At 37.4% G+C, this 19396-nt stretch overlaps 3 protein-coding genes across 6 annotated transcripts; all 3 read left to right on the top strand.

Annotated features, from left to right (window-relative positions):
- The first annotated feature begins 30 nt into the window (after positions 1–30).
- LOC132173470 (MA3 DOMAIN-CONTAINING TRANSLATION REGULATORY FACTOR 1-like) lies at positions 31–5333 on the top strand. 2 transcript variants are annotated; one of them, XM_059584975.1, is made up of 4 exons: positions 31–327; positions 851–1096; positions 3039–3133; positions 3304–5333. In XM_059584975.1, the coding sequence occupies exons 2-4, from the start codon at positions 877–879 to the stop codon at positions 5119–5121; spliced, it is 2133 nt and encodes a 710-aa protein (XP_059440958.1). In that variant the 5' UTR covers positions 31–327; positions 851–876; the 3' UTR covers positions 5122–5333. The 2 variants fall into 2 exon arrangements, with proteins under 2 accessions (XP_059440958.1, XP_059440957.1); XM_059584974.1 differs by having other exon boundaries at positions 3039–3151.
- A 1044-nt stretch (positions 5334–6377) lies between these two features.
- On the top strand, positions 6378–11585 carry LOC132175928 (probable UDP-N-acetylglucosamine--peptide N-acetylglucosaminyltransferase SPINDLY). The gene is made up of 11 exons (XM_059588024.1): positions 6378–6680; positions 7001–7220; positions 7795–7887; positions 7974–8075; positions 8232–8399; positions 8481–8569; positions 8990–9111; positions 9282–9463; positions 9727–10011; positions 10761–10908; positions 11032–11585. The coding sequence occupies exons 1-11, from the start codon at positions 6487–6489 to the stop codon at positions 11403–11405; spliced, it is 1977 nt and encodes a 658-aa protein (XP_059444007.1). The 5' UTR covers positions 6378–6486; the 3' UTR covers positions 11406–11585.
- Positions 11586–12002: 417 nt separating this feature from the next.
- Positions 12003–18695, top strand: LOC132176518 (CBBY-like protein). Of its 3 annotated transcripts, XM_059588749.1 has the most exons (9): positions 12005–12371; positions 12825–12895; positions 13250–13408; positions 14143–14209; positions 14648–14743; positions 15084–15130; positions 15414–15494; positions 16984–17136; positions 18463–18695. In XM_059588749.1, exons 1-8 carry the CDS (start codon positions 12063–12065, stop codon positions 17105–17107), a joined length of 954 nt encoding a protein of 317 aa, XP_059444732.1. In that variant the 5' UTR covers positions 12005–12062; the 3' UTR covers positions 17108–17136; positions 18463–18695. The 3 variants fall into 3 exon arrangements, with proteins under 3 accessions (XP_059444733.1, XP_059444734.1, XP_059444732.1); XM_059588750.1 differs by lacking the exon at positions 14648–14743 and having other exon boundaries at positions 12003–12371; XM_059588751.1 differs by lacking the exons at positions 14648–14743; positions 15084–15130 and having other exon boundaries at positions 12003–12371; positions 14143–14223.
- Positions 18696–19396: the final 701 nt, after the last annotated feature.

Here is a 19396-nt window from a genome sequence, read left to right as displayed (position 1 = left end):
GCTCTCTCGATCCACTTCTTTTTCGTTCTCATCCATTCCTCTCTCTCTCTCGCTCTCATTCTGTTTCGCTAACCGATTGAGATTTGAGACACAGACAAAAACGCACCAGCAGAGAAGATTCAGATCCTCGGGTTGAAGAATACGGGCCGTTTGATCTAGGGTTTTTGGATCTTCTTTCTTGTTCTTCCCTTCTTCGTTCTTTTTCTGTAGTGTGATTGGGAGATCCGGTGGCTTCACTCCTGTCTTGGCTCGAGATCCGGGCCAAGCACAGAGGAATCGGATTCTTGTTTTGGATTCAATATTCTCTAACTTCACCCAGATTGAAAGGTTCTTTCTCGTTCTCTTTGTAATATTCAGTTTCGTTTATGTGAAAAGGTGTGAAAAGTTAGTGGAATAAAGTATCGAATCCTAGATTTTCTTATTATTTGGGATTTGAGAAACTGCGTTTTATTTTGAGCGGTACGACTATTTGGATTTTTTTTTCTTTCTTTTATTAGTGCGTCCTCCCGATTTTCCTTTCAGTTCGTAGCAGCCTAAGGGCGTCGCTCGCAGCTTTTTCTTGAATTGATTGTGAACATTCGATGTTTATTTGCGTTGCATTTCATTCTGAATAATGATAATGGTGTTACAAGATTTTATAGAAAACAGGTCAAATATGATATTGTTAAAATGTGAAGAAATGGAAAGCCGCTGGGCTGTTTTCTTAGAAACCAACAGAAAGTAAGATTGAAAGTGCTTGATATTGTTGTATGGTAATGTTCTTGATGTGGATTGATTAATGTTGTATGAAACGAATTATTGGAGATTCTTTTTATGGTCTTACGTGGTGTAATGCTTTTTTCCCCTTCAGTTTGTGTGTAGGATTTGTTGGTGCAAATGGCATCGAACGAGGGATTTCTGACTAATGAACAGAGGGAAGTGTTGAAGATAGCGAGCCAAAATGTGGAGATTTTGTCATCGTCCCCAAAATCCCCGACATCTTTGCTTTCTGAACATAACATAAAAGCTCCTGCTGGTGGCAAGGCATCAACAGCTGGGATTGCTGTGAGGCATGTTCGTAGGTCGCACTCGGGGAAGCTTGTGCGGGTGAAGAAGGGTGAGGCCATGTGGCACTTTGTTGCTGTCTAGATTTTTCTTTTATTGACGTCTGTCTGTGTGCAGGTTGATTAATGGGTTTTCTTTTCAGGATTAGTTAAATTTATATCTTTTATGTCATAGCTGGTGGACCATTTTAATGGGAGTCCTACTGGCACAAACATAACTGAGCACAAAAACAGAAATCGTTTCTATTTCCTTAAACTACTCTGCTATTAAGTTAAAAGATACAAACCAATGAACGTGATACACTTAAACATGGATATGCCTATCCATCTACTCAACTACGATTACATTTGTGTGTGGGCGTTTGTGTTGTTCATAAGGTCATTAACTGTTTTTACTTAACTCAATCTCTTATTGACCCATTTGGTCTAGCTTCATTAAATTGAGGATTTTTTCGACTGCCTCATTTTTCCTTGGTATAAAGAGCCATACCATATTACACCGAGGATTTTTTTCGACTGCCCCCTACAAAAATATGTCTAGATGTTAAATATGGTATGGCTGTTTATTGTATTTACAAAAGATTCTGTTTTAGAAAAACTTTATTTCCGTTGCCATGTTTTTGTATGGGACAGTGTCAATCTTTTTAGTTCATCATCTTGCAATCATTAGAGCTTGTGAACATACTATGAAAGTCCCCAATATTATTTACTTAATGGTTCCTGTTTCTATCTCTGTTTGACATATATCATTTTCCTTTTTCCAAGGAAGTGAGGGGCTTGCTTGTTAGAGCATAGTTTTTAAAAACCATTTTCAGACAATATAAAGAAAGCTTTTGTTATCAAGTGCTTTAGTTGTAATCGAGGAAGGAAAAAGTAGAACAATTGAGATTGAAATTATTTCACATTACACTTTGGATCTAAAAAAAATGTATTTTAAAGTTTCTTTTTTTTTTTGCTCAATTGTTTCCAAAATTCCATTGGGAAGAGAGCTGTTTTCATATACTCACTCGCCAGAGTATAGGGTTCTTATTCTTGTTTCCTTTTAATTGGTCTTTATCCGGAGTTCTGTTTCTGATATCAGATTACAATGCTCTCTCCCCCCCCTCCCTTCCCTCTTCTCTCTCTCTCTCTTTTATTTTTTATTTATAAGTTAACAACTAGTGGTGTAATTTATGTATTCTTTAAGTATCAGGTTTATTGGTTTTTATGGGAACCCTCTGTGTATTTTTGATAAATGATTGATATATTTGACCTGATAGATTTAGTAACACTGTTTAGAATGCAGTTGATAGGGCATAGCTTAGTTAACTTTTCATGATTATCTTATTTTGGCTTTATCAGCAATGATTCCAGATTTAAAATTTGTTCCACTTCAGAGGCCACAAAGTCTAATTTCTAGTTAAAATTGTGTTCAACTTTCTTTTTTCAAATGATCTAATTGCATATGAAGGTGCAAACTTAGATTGCTTCAATTGTCAGAGCTCTATATAGTCATTACGTATTCTGAATAAATGAGAATGCTGCAAATTGTATGTGCCTTTGTGCTTTTGATTTCTGATTAGGAATATGTGGCTTTATCAAGCTGCTTAAATGAGGAATGCAATTGTTAGTTTCATTGACTTGTAATCTGGTATTAGGGTCTGCATAAACCCATGCAAAGAGTTTCATGTTCATTACCGGGAGAAAATAATAAAAAATAAAAAGAAAAGGAGATTCTTGAGTAAATCAAAGTAGCCATGTTTTAGATTATGCTTTGTAGTGATTTTCTTCTTGTTACTCTTCTTTCTTCTACTTCCTGTTTTAGTTGGATGTTAGCCGAGGTTTCCATACCCTGGAGTAATACGCTCCTTATATCACTTGTATGATTTTTCAGTTAGGCCTTATATATGTGTGACATCTGTCCATCCCATTACTTACCTTGTGTTGTCATTTGTTTCTTAATGCACCCTTTCTTGTATATAAGTTGCTGGTCTTCTCTTCAACTAATGGTTACAGATGGTGCTGGTGGTAAGGGCACATGGGGAAAACTCCTCGACACTGATGGTGAATCCCATCTTGATCGTAATGACCCAAATTACGACAGTGGCGAGGTAATTGCTGTTTTTAAGGCATGTATTCTGGTTTGCAATATTGATTATTGTCCCTTGTAATTTTAATTTGCCCTTGTGCTAGCAGCAGGTTACTCCTGTACTGGAATGAGGTTTTTCAACACTATTGTTAAATGTGTATGTTGCTCTTCTCTTATCTTTGCTTTCCACAGGAACCATATCAGCTTGTTGGATCAACTGTCTCAGACCCCTTAGATGAATACAAGAAAGCTGTTGTCTCCATCATAGAGGAATACTTCAGCACTGGAGATGTGGAATTGGCAGCTTCTGAGCTCAGGGAACTAGGCTCAAGTGAATATCTTCCTTACTTTATCAAGCGGCTTGTTTCCATTGCCATGGACAGGCATGATAAGGAGAAGGAAATGGCTTCTGTTCTGCTTTCAGCTTTGTATGCTGATGTCATTAGTCCTAGCCAGATACAGGATGGATTTTTTTTGCTTCTTGAATCTGCTGATGACCTTGCAGTGGACATACTGGATGCAGTTGACATCCTCGCCTTGTTCCTAGCGCGTGCTGTGGTTGATGACATTGTCCCTCCAGCTTTCCTGACCCGGGCAAAGAAGGGACTGCCTGAATCTTCCAAGGGAGTTCAGGTTATCCAAATCGCTGATAAGAGCTATCTCTCAGCTCCACACCATGCAGAACTTGTGGAGAAGAGGTGGGGTGGTAGCACTCACATCACTGTTGAGGAAGTGAAGAAAAAGATTGCCGATTTGTTGAGGGAGTACGTGGAGAATGGAGACACTATTGAGGCCTGTAGGTGCATAAGGGAGTTAGGGGTTTCGTTCTTCCATCACGAGGTTGTGAAGAGGTCTTTGGTACTTGCCATGGAGATTCGAACAGCTGAACCTCTAATGTTGAAGCTATTAAAGGAAGCCGCTGAGGAAGGCCTGATAAGTTCTAGTCAAATGGCAAAGGGTTTTTCTCGGTTGGCAGAAAGCCTTGATGACCTTGCTCTTGATATTCCATCAGCAAAAGCCCTGTTCCACTCGCTTGTCCCCAAGGCAATCTCTGAAGGATGGCTTGATGCTTCATTTGTGAAGTCTCCGGTTGAAGACGGGGAGGTCCCAGATGATGCAAAGGTGAGGCGGTACAAGGAAGAGACCGTGACTATAATTCATGAATATTTTCTCTCGGATGACATTCCTGAACTCATCCAGAGCCTTGTAGATCTTGGGACGCCCGAGTATAACTCAATTTTTTTAAAGAAGCTGATAACCCTTGCTATGGATAGGAAGAACAGAGAAAAAGAAATGGCATCCGTTCTGCTAGCCTCTCTTCATAGCGAGATTTTCTCAAGTGATGATATAGCTAACGGTTTCGTCATGCTTCTGGAATCTGCAGAAGATACGGCACTGGACATTCTGGATGCCTCAAACGAGCTCGCTCTTTTTCTAGCTAGGGCTGTGATTGATGATGTCTTGGTTCCGCATAATTTAGAAGAGATTAGCAGCAAGTTGCCACTGGATTCGAGTGGGAGTGAGACTGTACGTATGGCCCGAGCACTCCTTTCTGCCCGTCATGCTGGTGAGAGGATCTTGAGGTGTTGGGGAGGTGGGAGTGGCTGGGCCGTGGAGGATGCAAAGGACAAGATCTTAAAGCTTCTGGAGGAGTATGAAAGCGGGGGTGTTGTTGCTGAAGCCTGCCAATGTATTCGTGATCTCGGCATGCCTTTCTTTAACCACGAGGTGGTGAAGAAGGCATTGGTTATGGCTATGGAGAAGAAGAATGATAGAATGCTGGATTTGCTGCAGGAATGTTTTACTGAAGGGCTGATCACCATAAACCAGATGACGAAAGGCTTCGGCCGGATCAAGGACGGGCTTGATGATCTGGCACTTGACATTCCAAATGCAGAGAAGAAATTCAGCTTCTATGTAGAGCATGCCCAGAAGAAGGGATGGCTCCTACCATTCTTTGGTTCATCAGCAGCCACTGATGGTTCCCTAACTCAGACTGCAGCTCCTTGAGAAGAACATATATTTTCATCTGTTTTTCTCATCTTATGTTGTTGCCCGTTGCCTGGATTCACTGTTTAAATGGCGCTTGCGCTTTTTAACGGGGTATAGATATGATGGGATGTTCGGCTTCCTTCTGATGTTTTCTCTTTTTGTAGTGTCATCTTATGGAGAATTCTTATTAATCCCAGCCTGATGTATAAAAGTTGGTTTTTTCCAATTCATTTCACAGCTTTTTTTCAAAGGCATTCGACATGACGTTACTGCTAGTGCTACCCTCAACGGCTAGGATTATATATCTTTTTTTTTTTTTTTAAATAAAAAATAAAATCCTTGAAAAACCTTCATTGTTTTGGTTCATTTTGCTGTGGCTTTAGAGGATAAAATTTCCAGCAAATTTGTTTGGAGGATTTGTTTTTCAATCTTGTCTATTAAATTGATATGCACATGTGATTTGCACATCAACTTTTAAAAATCTATGTAAGAATTACATATTCTATTAATTTTATTAGAAATTCAATTTGAATTCTCTACAATTTTTTGGCCCAAAAAAGTAAGGGGAAGAGAAGGGTGGAATTACGATGAGTCTTAGGGTGGTTACAAAGTACAACCCTCCAGTCTCAACGTGTTTCTCAATATTTTTTTTAATAAACAAAAAAAAAAAAAAACTATATAAACCTTTCAAAATAAAAATAAAAATAAAAATGCCTCTATTATTATTTTTTTTTCTCTCCTCTCACCACATTAATTTGGTTTATAATTTTTTTAAGTGGCTAAAATAAGTGTGATAAATAAATTCAAATAGTAAAATTACTTATTTTTAAAAGCATTGTGCTTCTTCCGGTTGCCTATAACGAAATCAATTTTCTAGATTAATAAAAAAATTCTCAAATTTAGTGGTTATAAGATAAAATCGCAAACCATAATTGTTTAGGGTGTTAGTAAACTTCACTAACCGTCTCCACTAGGCGATTAGCAATTAGTAACTTTAATAACTGCTTTTTAAATTTTTTAAAAATGCAAAACAATATTGTCTCTAATTTCCATAGTAATACGATAATATCATACCATATACTACATCATTTAATATATATATATATATATATATATAGTTAGTTAGTTAGTTAGTTAGTAGTTAATGGTTAGTAACTTTGAAAAAACCTTAAAATGCTAACCGTAATCGCCTTCAAAAGCGATTAGCGATTAACGGTTAATGCGGTTAGTTTGCTGTTATTGCCTGCCTTTACGCTCTAACTCTAGCTAGCCCAACTCGCACAAAACTCTGGCCAAAAAAAAACCTAATTGGCGAAACCAAACCAAACCAAACCGAAGCCAGCTGCTCATCTTCCTTCTTCGACTCTTTCGCTGGAAACGCGAATGCATAAAATGTCCGAACCGCACCCAGTGCCTATAAAACCACAACTCGGAACCGCAGAGAGCTACATCGAAGAGAACCCGAAGAGGCTGTCGCAACAGCCTTCTAAGGTCGTCGTTTTAGCCGACCTCAACGTCAACCCTCCTGAAGCGGACGGCGACGACTCCGTCCACGTGTCCGCCCCAGACCTTACTAGGTTCCTCTTGTCCTCACCTTGTCTAAATCTTCTTATATCATCCAATTTTCTGTTATCTCTGTTGCGCCGATTTTCTTTTTTCTCTTTTTGGTTATTTATTGCCCTTTGTTTGGTTGCTTAGAAAACCCGAGGAAAATGATGTTTTGAATTTTTTGATAGCATGAGTTGTGGAAAAATGATTATAATTCCGATAAGCTAAGCCGAGGAGTACTGGCAGGCTCTGTTTAGGCCAGTTTTTGCCCTTTTCTGGTCGCAGATGATGGAAAATCTGAGACTTAACTATATTCTATTGAAGACTTGTTTGATTGTATAATATGTAGGTTGAATAATGATGAGAGCAGTCAAGACAAGAATACAGTGATTTGCAATGACTTTGAGACCATGGAAGGTGAAGTTAAACGTTCGAACAAATCGGGGAAATGCCGTTCAAGGAATAGTAAGGCAGATTGCTCTCTTGATTATGGACCAGATGGTGATGGCGAGCAGCATGTTCAAGGGGCTCCTTCTTCGCGTGAGGAAAAAGTTAGCAGCCTAAAAACTGTGAGCGCTCCTCTTCGATCGGTCCCTGTATCTGTTTTTCTGATTTTAATTAATGCGGGTCTGTGTGTTGGATGGATGTTCATGTATTACCTAGTTTTCTAGGTTTGTGTTGTATATAAGTCTGTTTCCTTCTGCCTGAGTCCCTGACTATATTGGCGGCTGGCTTAATTTAATTTTTTGCAAGATATTTTAACAAAATATTTTCCAATTACTGCCTTTTGTGCCTTGAACTGATATCTCATAGGATTTATGATAAGGGAATCTATCAAATGTGTTAGATTTTAAAGGCACTGGGCTTGCTTGTGCACCTGCCTTCAAGTTACTGGGATTCCCATATGTACGCCAGTTGATGGCTCTTTTGGACATCCGGTGCAAAATGCTCTAGTTTGTTTCACTCATCATTAGAACATACCTTTTGCAAATAATGTAATTGTTCTCTTTGTCACATGTGATTGCGCATGCGGCAAACAAGTAGCCGTGTTGGCTGTCTTGAACCCTTACAACTCATACTGTGTTATACATTCTTAAAGTTTTCTACAATGTAGTTCTTGATGTTCTCAGTTCATGCTTGTAGGGGTTAGTTCATGTCGCAAGGAAGATGCCCAAAAATGCTCATGCTCAGTTTATACTTGGCCTAATGTACCAAAGGTTGGGTCAACCTCAGAAGGTAGGCTTTGAAACTGACTGAAGTTTTCGTTTTAATTAATAATATGCATGCTAGAAAAAATTCATCAAGTTCTAGAATAATGTTAGGCTGTATTGGCGTATGAGAAGGCGGCGGAGATCTTGCTCCGCTCTGAGGCAGAGATCGATAGGCCAGATTTACTTTCGTTGGTTCAAATTCACCATGCACAGGTGCAGTAATCCTTCTAACTGTAATGTAGTCTCAAGTGTTTGTAATATTTTCCTCTCTTTTTTGTTGCTTCTTTTTTCTTTTTTTCCCAACATGGTAATTAAGTAAACGAGCCTTTTGGTTGCTATGATGGTTAACATGTTTTGTTACCTATGTAGTGTCTTATACTAGAGAGTTCAGTGGATAACAATTCAGATAAAGAACTTGAACCTAAAGAGCTTGAGGAGACTCTTTATAAACTGAAGGAGTCAATGCGATCGGATATGAGACAGGCTGCTTTATGGAATTCTCTAGGCTTGATACTTCTTAAAACTGGTCGTCTACAGGTATAAAAATATGTTGCTGCTTTTGTTCACAGTTGCGTGTTCCCTTTCATAGTTTGATATGGAGTTTTTTGTCTTCTGTAGAGTGCTATTAAGGTTCTATCATCTTTGTTGGCTGTTGCCCCAGACAACTATGACTGCCTTGGAAACCTTGGAATTGCTTACCTTCAATGGTAAGGGGTGATTAATATACCATCAAGTTTGTTTATAAATGTGGACAGAAGGGTGTCTCTTAAGATTTTGGATAAATTAAGAGGGATGAGCGAAGCAATATTGGCAAGCCGAAGCAAATGGGTATATAATTTATCAATATTTATGGTAACATTTATGATACTGTGGGTTAAGATTTTAAATGATTAGTCATTGTCACATTGCTAGTGCTAGTAATAAGTTCTATACATTTTCTTAACAATGATATAGCTGGGATGTAGCATGCCCAAAAAAGAATGGCTGGGATTAATCTTCTTCATATCACAACATTAGTGAGTATGGAAACAACATATATGGTTTTTTTTTCAGTATCAGAAAATTTTTTGCTTTCACAGTTGATACTTCTCTTACATGGGAAATTTTAACTGTATTCTGCCCTGCAGTGGAAACTTGGATCAATCAGAAAAATGCTTTCAAGAGTTGATCCTAAAAGATCAAAATCATCCTGCAGCCCTAATCAACTATGCAGCCCTTCTTTTGTGTAAATATGGCTCAGTTGTAGCAGGTATGCTTTTGAAGAGTTTGACATCATGTTAGATTAACACTACTGATTTGTTACTCGGGTTGCTCACTGTGTAGATTTGTATGGTTCTGGTGGATACATTTCAATTTTTGTGGAATATGAGATGGTTTGAAAAGCCTTAATAAATACATCTCGTCTTTCTAAATTCTTAGGTGCTGGGGCAAATGCTGGTGAAGGTGCTGCTGTAGATCAGGTTACAGCTGTCAGTGTTGCAAAGGAATGTTTGCTAGCAGCATTGAAAGCAGATCCAAAAGCAGCGCATATATGGGCGAACCTTTCTAATGCATATTATATGACTGGTGATCATAGGAGTTCTGGAAAGTGCTTGGAGAAGGTGCTCATGGCTCATTGCTAAAGTCATTTATAAGTTATTTTTGAGGTTGTCCATTGGTCTCCTTATTCTTAGTGGAAAGATTTTATCTTAGTTGTCTGAGAATATATATTGAATAGCTATTTATGTGCATGTGTTAGAAATTACTAGCTTTCTACTTGTGCATTTGTTTCAAGAAAAAAAAAGAAAAAAAGATGGTGTCTGCACTTTTTTGAGTTGTGGGTTTCAGTTGGCATAAGCTGTTTCCTTTTGCTATTGTTCTTTAGGCAGCAAAATTTGAACCCAATTGTATGTCTACACGATATGCTGTTGCGGTTCACCGAATCAAGGATGCAGAAAGGTCTCAGGATCCTAGTGAACAGCTTTCTTGGGCTGGAAATGAAATGGCTTCAATAATAAGAGATGGGGATCCTGTTCTGATTGATCTTCCCGTGGCATGGGCAGGGCTTGCCATGGTTCACAAAGCACAACATGAGATTGTTGCTGCATTTGAAACTAAACAGAATGAGTTGATGGAGGTGGAAGATCGCGCTGTTAACAGTTTAAAGCAGGTATTTTCTAGCTTTTCACTACAACTTTTGCGCGTAAGAGCTATCTCATATGCACTTGGTATATCTTATTGATAATTAGTCAATGATGCATGACACAAGTAACATCTCACATAGTATATTCTAGCATGTATTTACTTATAGGTCAAAACTAAGCTTGGTCAGTTTAGATATTCCCAAAATATTTACTTAATAATATTATCTACTTCTGCTGAACTTATGCCTTCATACATGTCAATGTCAGTGATTTTTATTTGCTGGGGAGGAGGAAAAAAAGGGAAAATGGCCCCACGGGGCGTGGGGTTTCTTGTAGGAGTCAATAAAATGAATGCAATAAAATTTTTTTTTTATTGGAATAGAACTTAAAAAGCCTTTTTCTTTTGGTTTTAACATCTTGAATATTGATGATTATGCATCAAATTTTCCTGTGTTCAATACACGTTGTATTAATGTGATATTTTGAATTGCAAATAAGTTACCCTAACTTTTGTACTAGGATATTTTCTGCACTGATATTGTACTCTTTTTACTTGCGGGTTTCAGCTTTGGAGAACAATAATTCTTGTTATTTATTCAAGTACAGTTCATTGATATTGCCTAATAGAATTAAACTAATTGATGTAGATGATGGGCTAAAACCAAGCATATGGGATTGTTTTCCATGTCCATCAATGACGATGCTACTGCCATTTTTTTTAGATAATTATATACATTTTCCTTGCCGTTAATCCATGCATCTCTGTTCGAATTAGGCCGTAGCAGAGGATCCAGATGATGCTGTGCAGTGGCACCAGCTTGGCCTTCATAGCCTGTGCAGTCGACAATTCAAAATATCACAGAAGTTCCTCAAAGCTGCCGTTGCGCGATTGAAAGAGTTAAGCTTTGCATGGTCAAATCTTGGTATGTGCAAGCTCATGAAAATGTTTGTGGATCTATTTTCCATCTCATCCACCCCCACCCTTTGGGTGGACGTGCCAGTACTTGTAACATATTAATCTTATAGTTTTATATTTACATCACTAGGTATCTCACTGCAACTATCGGAGGAGCCATCACAAGCCGAAGAAATGTATAAGCGGGCCTTGGCATTGGCAACAACTGAGCAAGCACACGCTATATTTTCCAACCTCGGAAATTTGTACCGCCAGCAAAAACAATATGACCGTGCGAAAGCAATGTTTACAAAGTCACTTGAGCTGCAGCCTGGTTATGCTCCGGCATTCAACAATCTGGGTCTTGTATTTGTAGCCGAGGGTTGCTCGGAGGAAGCGAAGTATTGTTTTGAAAAAGCCCTCCAGGCAGACCCATTGCTGGATGCAGCCAAGTCCAACATGATTAAAGCAGAGTCCATGTCTAGACTGTGTAACGGTTTCACCTCATGTCTTCATCGGGACTAATATTTACTGTAGTGAAGGTGATCATGAAATTTGATTGTAAAACTGTATATCGTTGAAAAAGGAAATCTGATAGAGCATGTCTTTCGCTCCACCCTTGTGCTATGTTTTTAACTGAAAAATATTCTTCATTGTTCTCGCAGAGTGCGAAATTCTATTAGTTACCTTTAGCATGAAGCATCATTGTTAAAGTGTTGTCACTTGTCGGGTGGTAAAGAAGGAAAGAGGGCTCCTTTCTTGGCAAATCATGGATGGAATTGGGGAGAATTGTAGTTTTTTTTTAGTGGAAATAATTTCTTATGTTTATTTTTGCTCAAAATTTTCAGTAATTTTTTCAATGGAGACAAGACAAGCTAAATTAAAAATTAAAAAAAAATGGTATAAGCAAAATCCTGAAAATGTATTACAAAATAAAATAAAAACTTGATTCGGGTAGTTTCTCAGTTGGGCTTTTGCTCTAAGGCCCAAATTCTCAAGCATGTGAAAAACAAATAAACAAACCAGCACAACAATGGGCTTTCATCCTCGGCGCACCCACAAATGTGTTTGTGGCTAAACGGTGGATAAGTTGGGGGACACATTACCGTTGGACACCCCAAGTGCCGAGAGAGAGAGAGAGAGAGAGAGAGAGAGAGAGAGAGAGAGAGAGAGAGAGCTCTAATGGCGTCAACCACCTTCTCTCTTTTTTCTTCTCCAACAGCTTTGTTATCTAATACAAAGACCTCTGTTGCTTGCCTCAAACCCCATGAAAGAGCCTTATCATCTTCAATACTGGCTACAAGAACAAGTATCTATTATAATAAGCCTTCACGAGCCAGACCAATGAGCCTGAGAAACGGCTCAAGGGGCATCACTTGCGCAGCTTCTTCTTCGGCTCTTCCATCAGCTCTTCTTTTCGATTGTGACGGCGTGCTCGTTGATACTGAGAAGGACGGGCATCGTGTCTCTTTCAATGACACTTTCGGAGAAGTATGCATGTTCATGTTCTATTGCTTTTTCTTTTTTTCTTTCTGTTTTATGTGTTTGCTTTGATGGTTGATTGGTGTGGAATGAGATGGTTGTTTGAGAAATTTATTGAATTTTTAAAATGGGTTTTCTTGTTTTGGTGGATTTTGATGGATGGTTTCTTTGGGTTCTGAGAAAATGGTGTTCAAGAAGAGATAAGGTCGCACATGCACTGTAAATTTTTCCTCTAGGGAGAGATAAACATCATGTCTTTTAAGGGATGAATAGTTTCGTTACAATTAAAGAATGTCGTTAATTAAAGAATTCTTGTCGTTCGGGAATAGCTGAAAACGGCGGTCGTATTAAGATGGAGAAACTAGCTTTACTCTGCATTGGCTCTGATGGTATGTAATGACAGACGCCTCCATAGGAGTCTGTGGATTAATCTCACTTAATATACTTTAACTTATTGTTCAGAGAGAACTTGGTGTTACTTGGGATGTAGACTTGTACGGCGAGTTGCTCAAGATTGGAGGAGGAAAAGAAAGGTAATGTCTTCTTATAAATTTTATAAGTAGTGTTAACTCCACACCTTTTGTGGATACATCTTTGAACATACCTTTCATTTCTATCGATAGTATCACATGTACTTGTCTTTTCCAGTAACTTTAGTCCAAAATCAATGGTGAACAAGAGAGGTGTGCAAAAGACATTTTCCAAATTTGATAGCTTCTTCATCTTACATTAGCGTCACAATATCTGTCATGCACACTAATGATGATTGTGGGCTTGATACTTTTCTTGTCTATTTCCATTCTTAGCTAAGTAATATGCGGGGCTAAAATCTACTATATTGTAGAACTGTGAAGGAAATTAGTAGTTAATTGCTCTGGTGTTTGTAGGATGACAGCCTACTTTAACAAGACTGGTTGGCCAGCAAAAGCTCCCAAGAGTGAAGAAGAAAGAAAGGAGTTCATAGCTTCACTTCACAAGAGAAAGACAGAGTTGTTCATGGCCCTTATTGAGAAAAAATTGCTCCCTCTTCGGCCGGGTGTTGCAAAGTCTGGTTACTTGTCCAATCTTCTGCTTATCTTTGCACCTATAGTTAATAGTTGTCCTTGGTTACGCATTGATCTTCTGCTTATACTGGAAACCTAAATTTGTCACTTACAAGTAGGTATCATGAAATGAATTCAATGCCGGCTAACAGTCATCAATCTTCCAAGTTAGTAATGACCACAGGCGCACCAGTATGACAGTGTCTTTTCAGTATTCATCTGATTGTGAAGTTAGTTATAAGAATGGGTGCTAGCTGATGATCCAAAGTTCTATTTGTTGGCCTTCCCATAAGTGGTTGATTTAGTGGACATCTGCATCCCTTTAAATTCATGATCTTGATCCTTAAGCTTTGATCCAGCTAGGTTCCAAAAAGTCATCAATGACCTTACTGACATTTGATGACGTATTGCTTCTTTGATTCTTTATTCTGATTAATTTAAGGCATGTAACATATCCTAATGGTGGGCTGATTCCATCTTTCATGTTAAGACATGTTTTTCCTTCAGAGTTCTCTGAAGCTACCATATATTGGGGAATTGTGATGAACTTTATAAAATCAATTCTGTAAGAACCTTGTAGCATTAACCATATTTTGAAGTGCTATCTTATGAATAGGACCATGGTTATAATCAAAACAGAATGTTTCTGTGAAAGTAGATCAGCAACCTTGTCTGAGATAAAATTTTAATTCTCCAGAAATTTGACTTTGATGTATTTCTCTTATCAAATTACACAGGCTGATTGATCAGGCTTTAGAAAAAGGAATCAAAGTTGCTGTGTGTAGCACTTCAAATGAGAAGGCGGTATGCATAATCAGGTTCATAATTGTATTGCTTGTTTGATTAGTTTTCGGTGACTGAAGATAATCCATAACAAATATCCACCGTGTACTGTTTGAAACAGTTCAAACCATGATGCTATGATGGGTCTTAATGTCATTAGTTTAAGAATTCGAGTTCTTGCATGTCAGATGGTTCCTACGAATACTGTGGAATAATTGTTGAAGAGACTGATAAGTAAAACTAGGGGGTCTCGTAACATTCTTTGTAATTTAGGGGTCTCATTAACATTATTTTGTATCAGCATTTGCACTCTATAATTATGTTCATATTATACTTTAATGCTAGGATCGATAGTTCATAACCTTGTTATTCTGCTCAAGTTAATTTATTGGTGAAATGTATCATACTGATTCTTGAACCAGTTCTTATGTTTACAGCAGAAATATGTGTTTATTTTAGGTCTCTGCAATAGTATCATGTTTGTTGGGACCTGAGCGAGCAGAAAAAATCAAGATATTTGCAGGAGATGTGGTTCCCCGCAAAAAGCCTGATCCAGTAACATTTTCATCCCTCTTAGAGTCAGTGTCAATATAGTAAGGTGGTGGCTGGCCACCATCTAAGTTCAATATCATTTGCTTTTACTTTCTCTACATTCTAGGGTGCAAGGGCCTGAAGTGGTAAAATCCTTCATGTCCCATAGATGCAACAACCTGACTCAGTTTTACAATTCAGAAACATAAGAGATTTCCTTCAGTTGCCATTTACACAATATGTCATGCAATTAGAGCACTCCCTTACTATCTAATCAGTTTGAGTTCACTCAGTTTGTGTGAGTGTTGAAAAATAATGAGGATGCCTTTGTCAGCCATTAAATTGTATTTATTCCTCCTGACAGGCCATCTATGTATTAGCAGCCAGCACTCTGGGTGTTGATCCTTCAAGGTATTGCATCTTAAGGGCCTAAGTGACATCTGATGCTAGAATGATCATTTTAAAGTGTTTTTTATGTTACATACATCCTAGATCAAGACATGCATTTACTATTACCTGAATTGATTTGCTAGGATTAATTAAAATAGTCTTTAATTTCTGCAAGAATGCTGCTAGTAATCTTGTACTAACTTCCTGTCCAGCTGTTCATTGATGTTCAAACATGTTTAGCATGTACTTTTCTGATTAAAATCTTTGTATTTGTTTAGAACTCATATTGATTATTTTTCTACAGTTGTGTTGTGGTAGAGGACAGCGCCATTGGCCTTGCAGCAGCCAAAGCTGCTGGAATGAAGTGTATCATAACAAAGAGCGGGTAACTTATTGTACCACTGTATCAACAGAAATATTGTACTTACCATTCCCTTAGTTTTTCCTAGGAAATTTTGTTTGCCAATAGGCATTGTATGTCATAAAACTGAGTAACCTACCTTGGAGATTTCCCTGTTCATATCCCAAACATTGTGTCAGCGTGCTGTATTATAGAATTATTTGCATATTTTGTTAAGGATGAAGTGTGGGTGTGTAGCCTTCCTTGAAAAGCAGTGTCCTGCCCGAAGGATATCATCTTCTTGGAGTGTAATGGTTTTGTTCAGAGAAAGGAAAGAAGAAAAGAAAAGAAGAGTCAAATTGATTATACTATCTGAAAAAAATCTACCTTGTGTTGCAAAATTAGATATATTTAATCATTAGACATGGCTCTATCATACTTTTCATGCGTGAATCGTGGTGTGGGGATTTTCCTTGACAATTGATTCTGGGAGCCTATTTAGAAATAATTGCAATGGAAAAAGTGCTTTGTTGAAGGATTATGTTTACTGGGAAGTCAATCGAGACTCAAGAGCTGCTTTTCTTTGGTTTCTTCAGGTGCCCCCTCCTCCCCTCTCCCTCCAGGAAAGAGAGTTTCTTTAAGATCATGAATAAAGATCAAACTAGGATCTCCTAGTTTGATAACTTTGTGGAAGTGAGAGAAGACATTGGGTGTTTTTGTTAGCTTTCACTGCCTTATGTGTAGCGAGATCTGTGTACTTGCTTTTGCTTTGAGGGAAGCTACTTGAGGAATTTCTCCATTCAGTCTTTTTTTTTGCTTTGCTAGCTTTGAGAGTGACACTGATTTACATTTAAGGAGCATTTGGAAAGAGTTAAATTGGAGGACAATTTCAACTCCATAGGTACCTTTTTTAAAGCTCAAGGTGTGCCTTTTAAGAAATCTATATCTATGGACCTACAGCAGAACTTAGGCTTTTAAGTTCAACTTTTGGACAGCTTATATTTGGTTGAGCGACATGGGTTGTTTATATGGTGCCACGCATGGGGTATGCTTCCCTACTTCTCTGTATAGTTTTCTGTACTTCTCAAGGTAAAAAAAAACTTGATTCTGTGCTGCAAATATTAGGCGTCTGAGTTAGAACTTTCTCATGGATTTACATGTCAAATGTGATCCAAATGATCGCCCTCTTCTTTCTAGAATCATACATAACAAGTCTTCATTGTATGCATTATCTCTGATTGGTTAATTATTATCAACAGATAACCTACATTTATATAAAACCACCTGAACCATCCTTAATTTGAACATGGCAACATCAGTTTCTGTTTTGCTTCCCACCACTGAAATTCATAGAACTTCTCTTTTTCTACATTGCTTTCAACTGTCTGTTAAATTTTATTTACTGTCAGCATTAGCTTCCTTCCTTCTGCTACCGTGCTACCTTGTATAACCAATTATTATTCAAACTCTGAATATTCCGGTCTTTAGCGTAATCATTGACAACATCATTTCATGCCTTAATCTCTGGTTGCAGCTACACAGCCGATGAAGACTTTTTAAATGCAGATGCAGTCTTTGACTTCATTGGAGATCCTCCGGAGGAGCGGTTTGACTTGTCATTTTGTGGAAGCCTTCTTGAGAAGCAATATGCTAGCTAGCTCATATAATTTTCATTGACTTTATTCAGGTATTATTCCAGGTGGTTTTAGTCCCTATGCTAAATCTTTAATTTAAAAATAATGCACGTTATTCCTCAATGCTGATTGAGTCGAGATCAGAATTTAAAGAGATGCCACCATGCTTCATAAATTTTGAGTGTAGATGTTACTATTATTCTACAATTAGCACTAACCATCTCTATAGTTGTAAAAATATTTTGAAAGTTTGCTCTAAAAGGCCTTTCATTGACAAAAAAAAATTTTAGAGCTACAATCTATGAAACATTTTCCCTTGTAGCCTCTACTCTATCGTTTACTGATAGTTGTTCTTAACATGAATAAGAATTCCCTATCATAGTGCTTGATTGGTGGCTCAGGGAATCGAACCTAAAAGTAGATTACTTGTAAGCTAATTTCATAAGTCATAAAACAACAATGTGCATGAATACTCATTTACCCAAAAAAAAAAAAAAAAAAAAAACCCCTTGGGCAACTTCAAGGTGACATTCTGTAAAAATTATGGGCTTGTTTGATAAAACTTTTTAGATGGTGCCTTTTGCTTTTTGGTTGTAATGTGACATAAAGGTGAGAGTAGTTTTGAGTGCTTTGTGTGTTAAGTTGTTTGTTAATATTTTTGCTTTTTCACTAAAAATCAAAAAACTGTCCTAAAAAGCATTGCATTTGCCAAACGATCCCTATAGTGGTCCCCATTAGAGAAGAAGAAACCCATCTGATAGATTGTTTGTTTCATTACATTAAAGAAACATTAACAATATTCTATGCATGTTTCTAGACTAGGCAGATACATTAATTGCTTACCAAGCCATCTGACCAAAACCCTTCAAGATAATGAATTATGCTCATCAAAATAATCTGGGTGATGTGACATCTTTGAATGTTAAAACAAAGTAGTTCAAAATACTAATCTTATGGGTACCCTAACCACATGCCTGATTGGACTACTGTGCAACCCACACCACATTCATGTGATCCTCCTGAAACCTAAAAATATTTATATGGTCCTCCTTATATCTAAAAAATTAAGTTATATGGTACCCAAACCACATCCCTAATATGACTACTATATACTCACTCCACATTCCTATTCTCTTCCAGTTTCTTGGTTTTCTTGCATAAGCCATAAGTTCTATTAGATATATATGAGTCATGACATCACTTGTATATATGTTATTTCTGTAGAATCTATGCGAGCCTCTCATTGAAGATGTTGTCCATGCTCTGCTATACCATAGAACTTATCAATCGGCAATAATGGTTTTTTATGGAATTTTAAATACAAGCCGTGTGCTTATCATTTTTGTCTTCTAATAATGCCCTTTTTTTTTCATGTTCAGATCCCATGCAATTATGGTTGCAGCCGCTTTCTGCTCTTATTTCAATGGAAAAGCTCGCATTTGTTCTGTTTGTCAACTCATAATTAGCTTGAACACAAGTTAGACTCGCACGTTGTATTTGTGGCTAAGTTTTGATTCTATGGAATAGGAGTTTCTTTTGAAGATCATTTCCTTGCTTGGATTCCATCCCACATGGATCCAATGGATTAGGCAATGCATTGCCACTTCCTCTTTCTCTATTCTTCTTGATGGTGCCCCTTTTGAAGTTCTTTCATTCTCATGGATTAAGGCAAGGAAACCCTCTCATACCCAATGTCATAGGTATTATAATTCTAGTACCAAAGAGAAGCACATACAGAGACACCCAAGCATTACCCATAATAACTGACAGCTTCTAGAAGGTTGAAAATCCTACTCCCTCGGAAGCACATATCAGAAGTGAGAATCAAAGCTTGATAGCCTTGATTAAGGTTGAAAAAAATCATTCATGTTTTTTTTTTTCTTTCCAAAGTTTGTCTTCTAACCTACCAGCAACTTGTCTAGATGATTAAGAATGAGACCAGTATCTAAGATTAGTTAAGTTCTTATTACTAGCCCTAGCAAAGTGACAATTCATTTAAAAGCTCAACCCATATATCTCGTAAATGTTACTATAAATATTGATAAATTATCAGGGCAGCATCATCTAACCCCTGAACTTTCATTATATTTGCAATTATATTTTCTTAAAGTTTAAAAACTCTCAATTGAGTCAATTTAATGTATCCAATTTTCAATTTTATGCAATGTTTTCTTTCGTTAGGATTTAACAAAGAAAAAAAAATTATTTCAAAATATTTTATAATAAAAAAAAAATTTACTTTGAAACAAATGCATGTTTAAATAAGTGATAGTTAAAGAAAAATAAAAATTAACCATTTGTTTAACTAACGTG

Source organism: Corylus avellana, chromosome ca3 (genome assembly GCF_901000735.1).
Source record: "Corylus avellana chromosome ca3, CavTom2PMs-1.0".
In the NCBI taxonomy this organism is placed as follows: Eukaryota; Viridiplantae; Streptophyta; class Magnoliopsida; order Fagales; family Betulaceae; genus Corylus; species Corylus avellana.
This window is presented reverse-complemented; position numbering and strand designations above follow the sequence as displayed.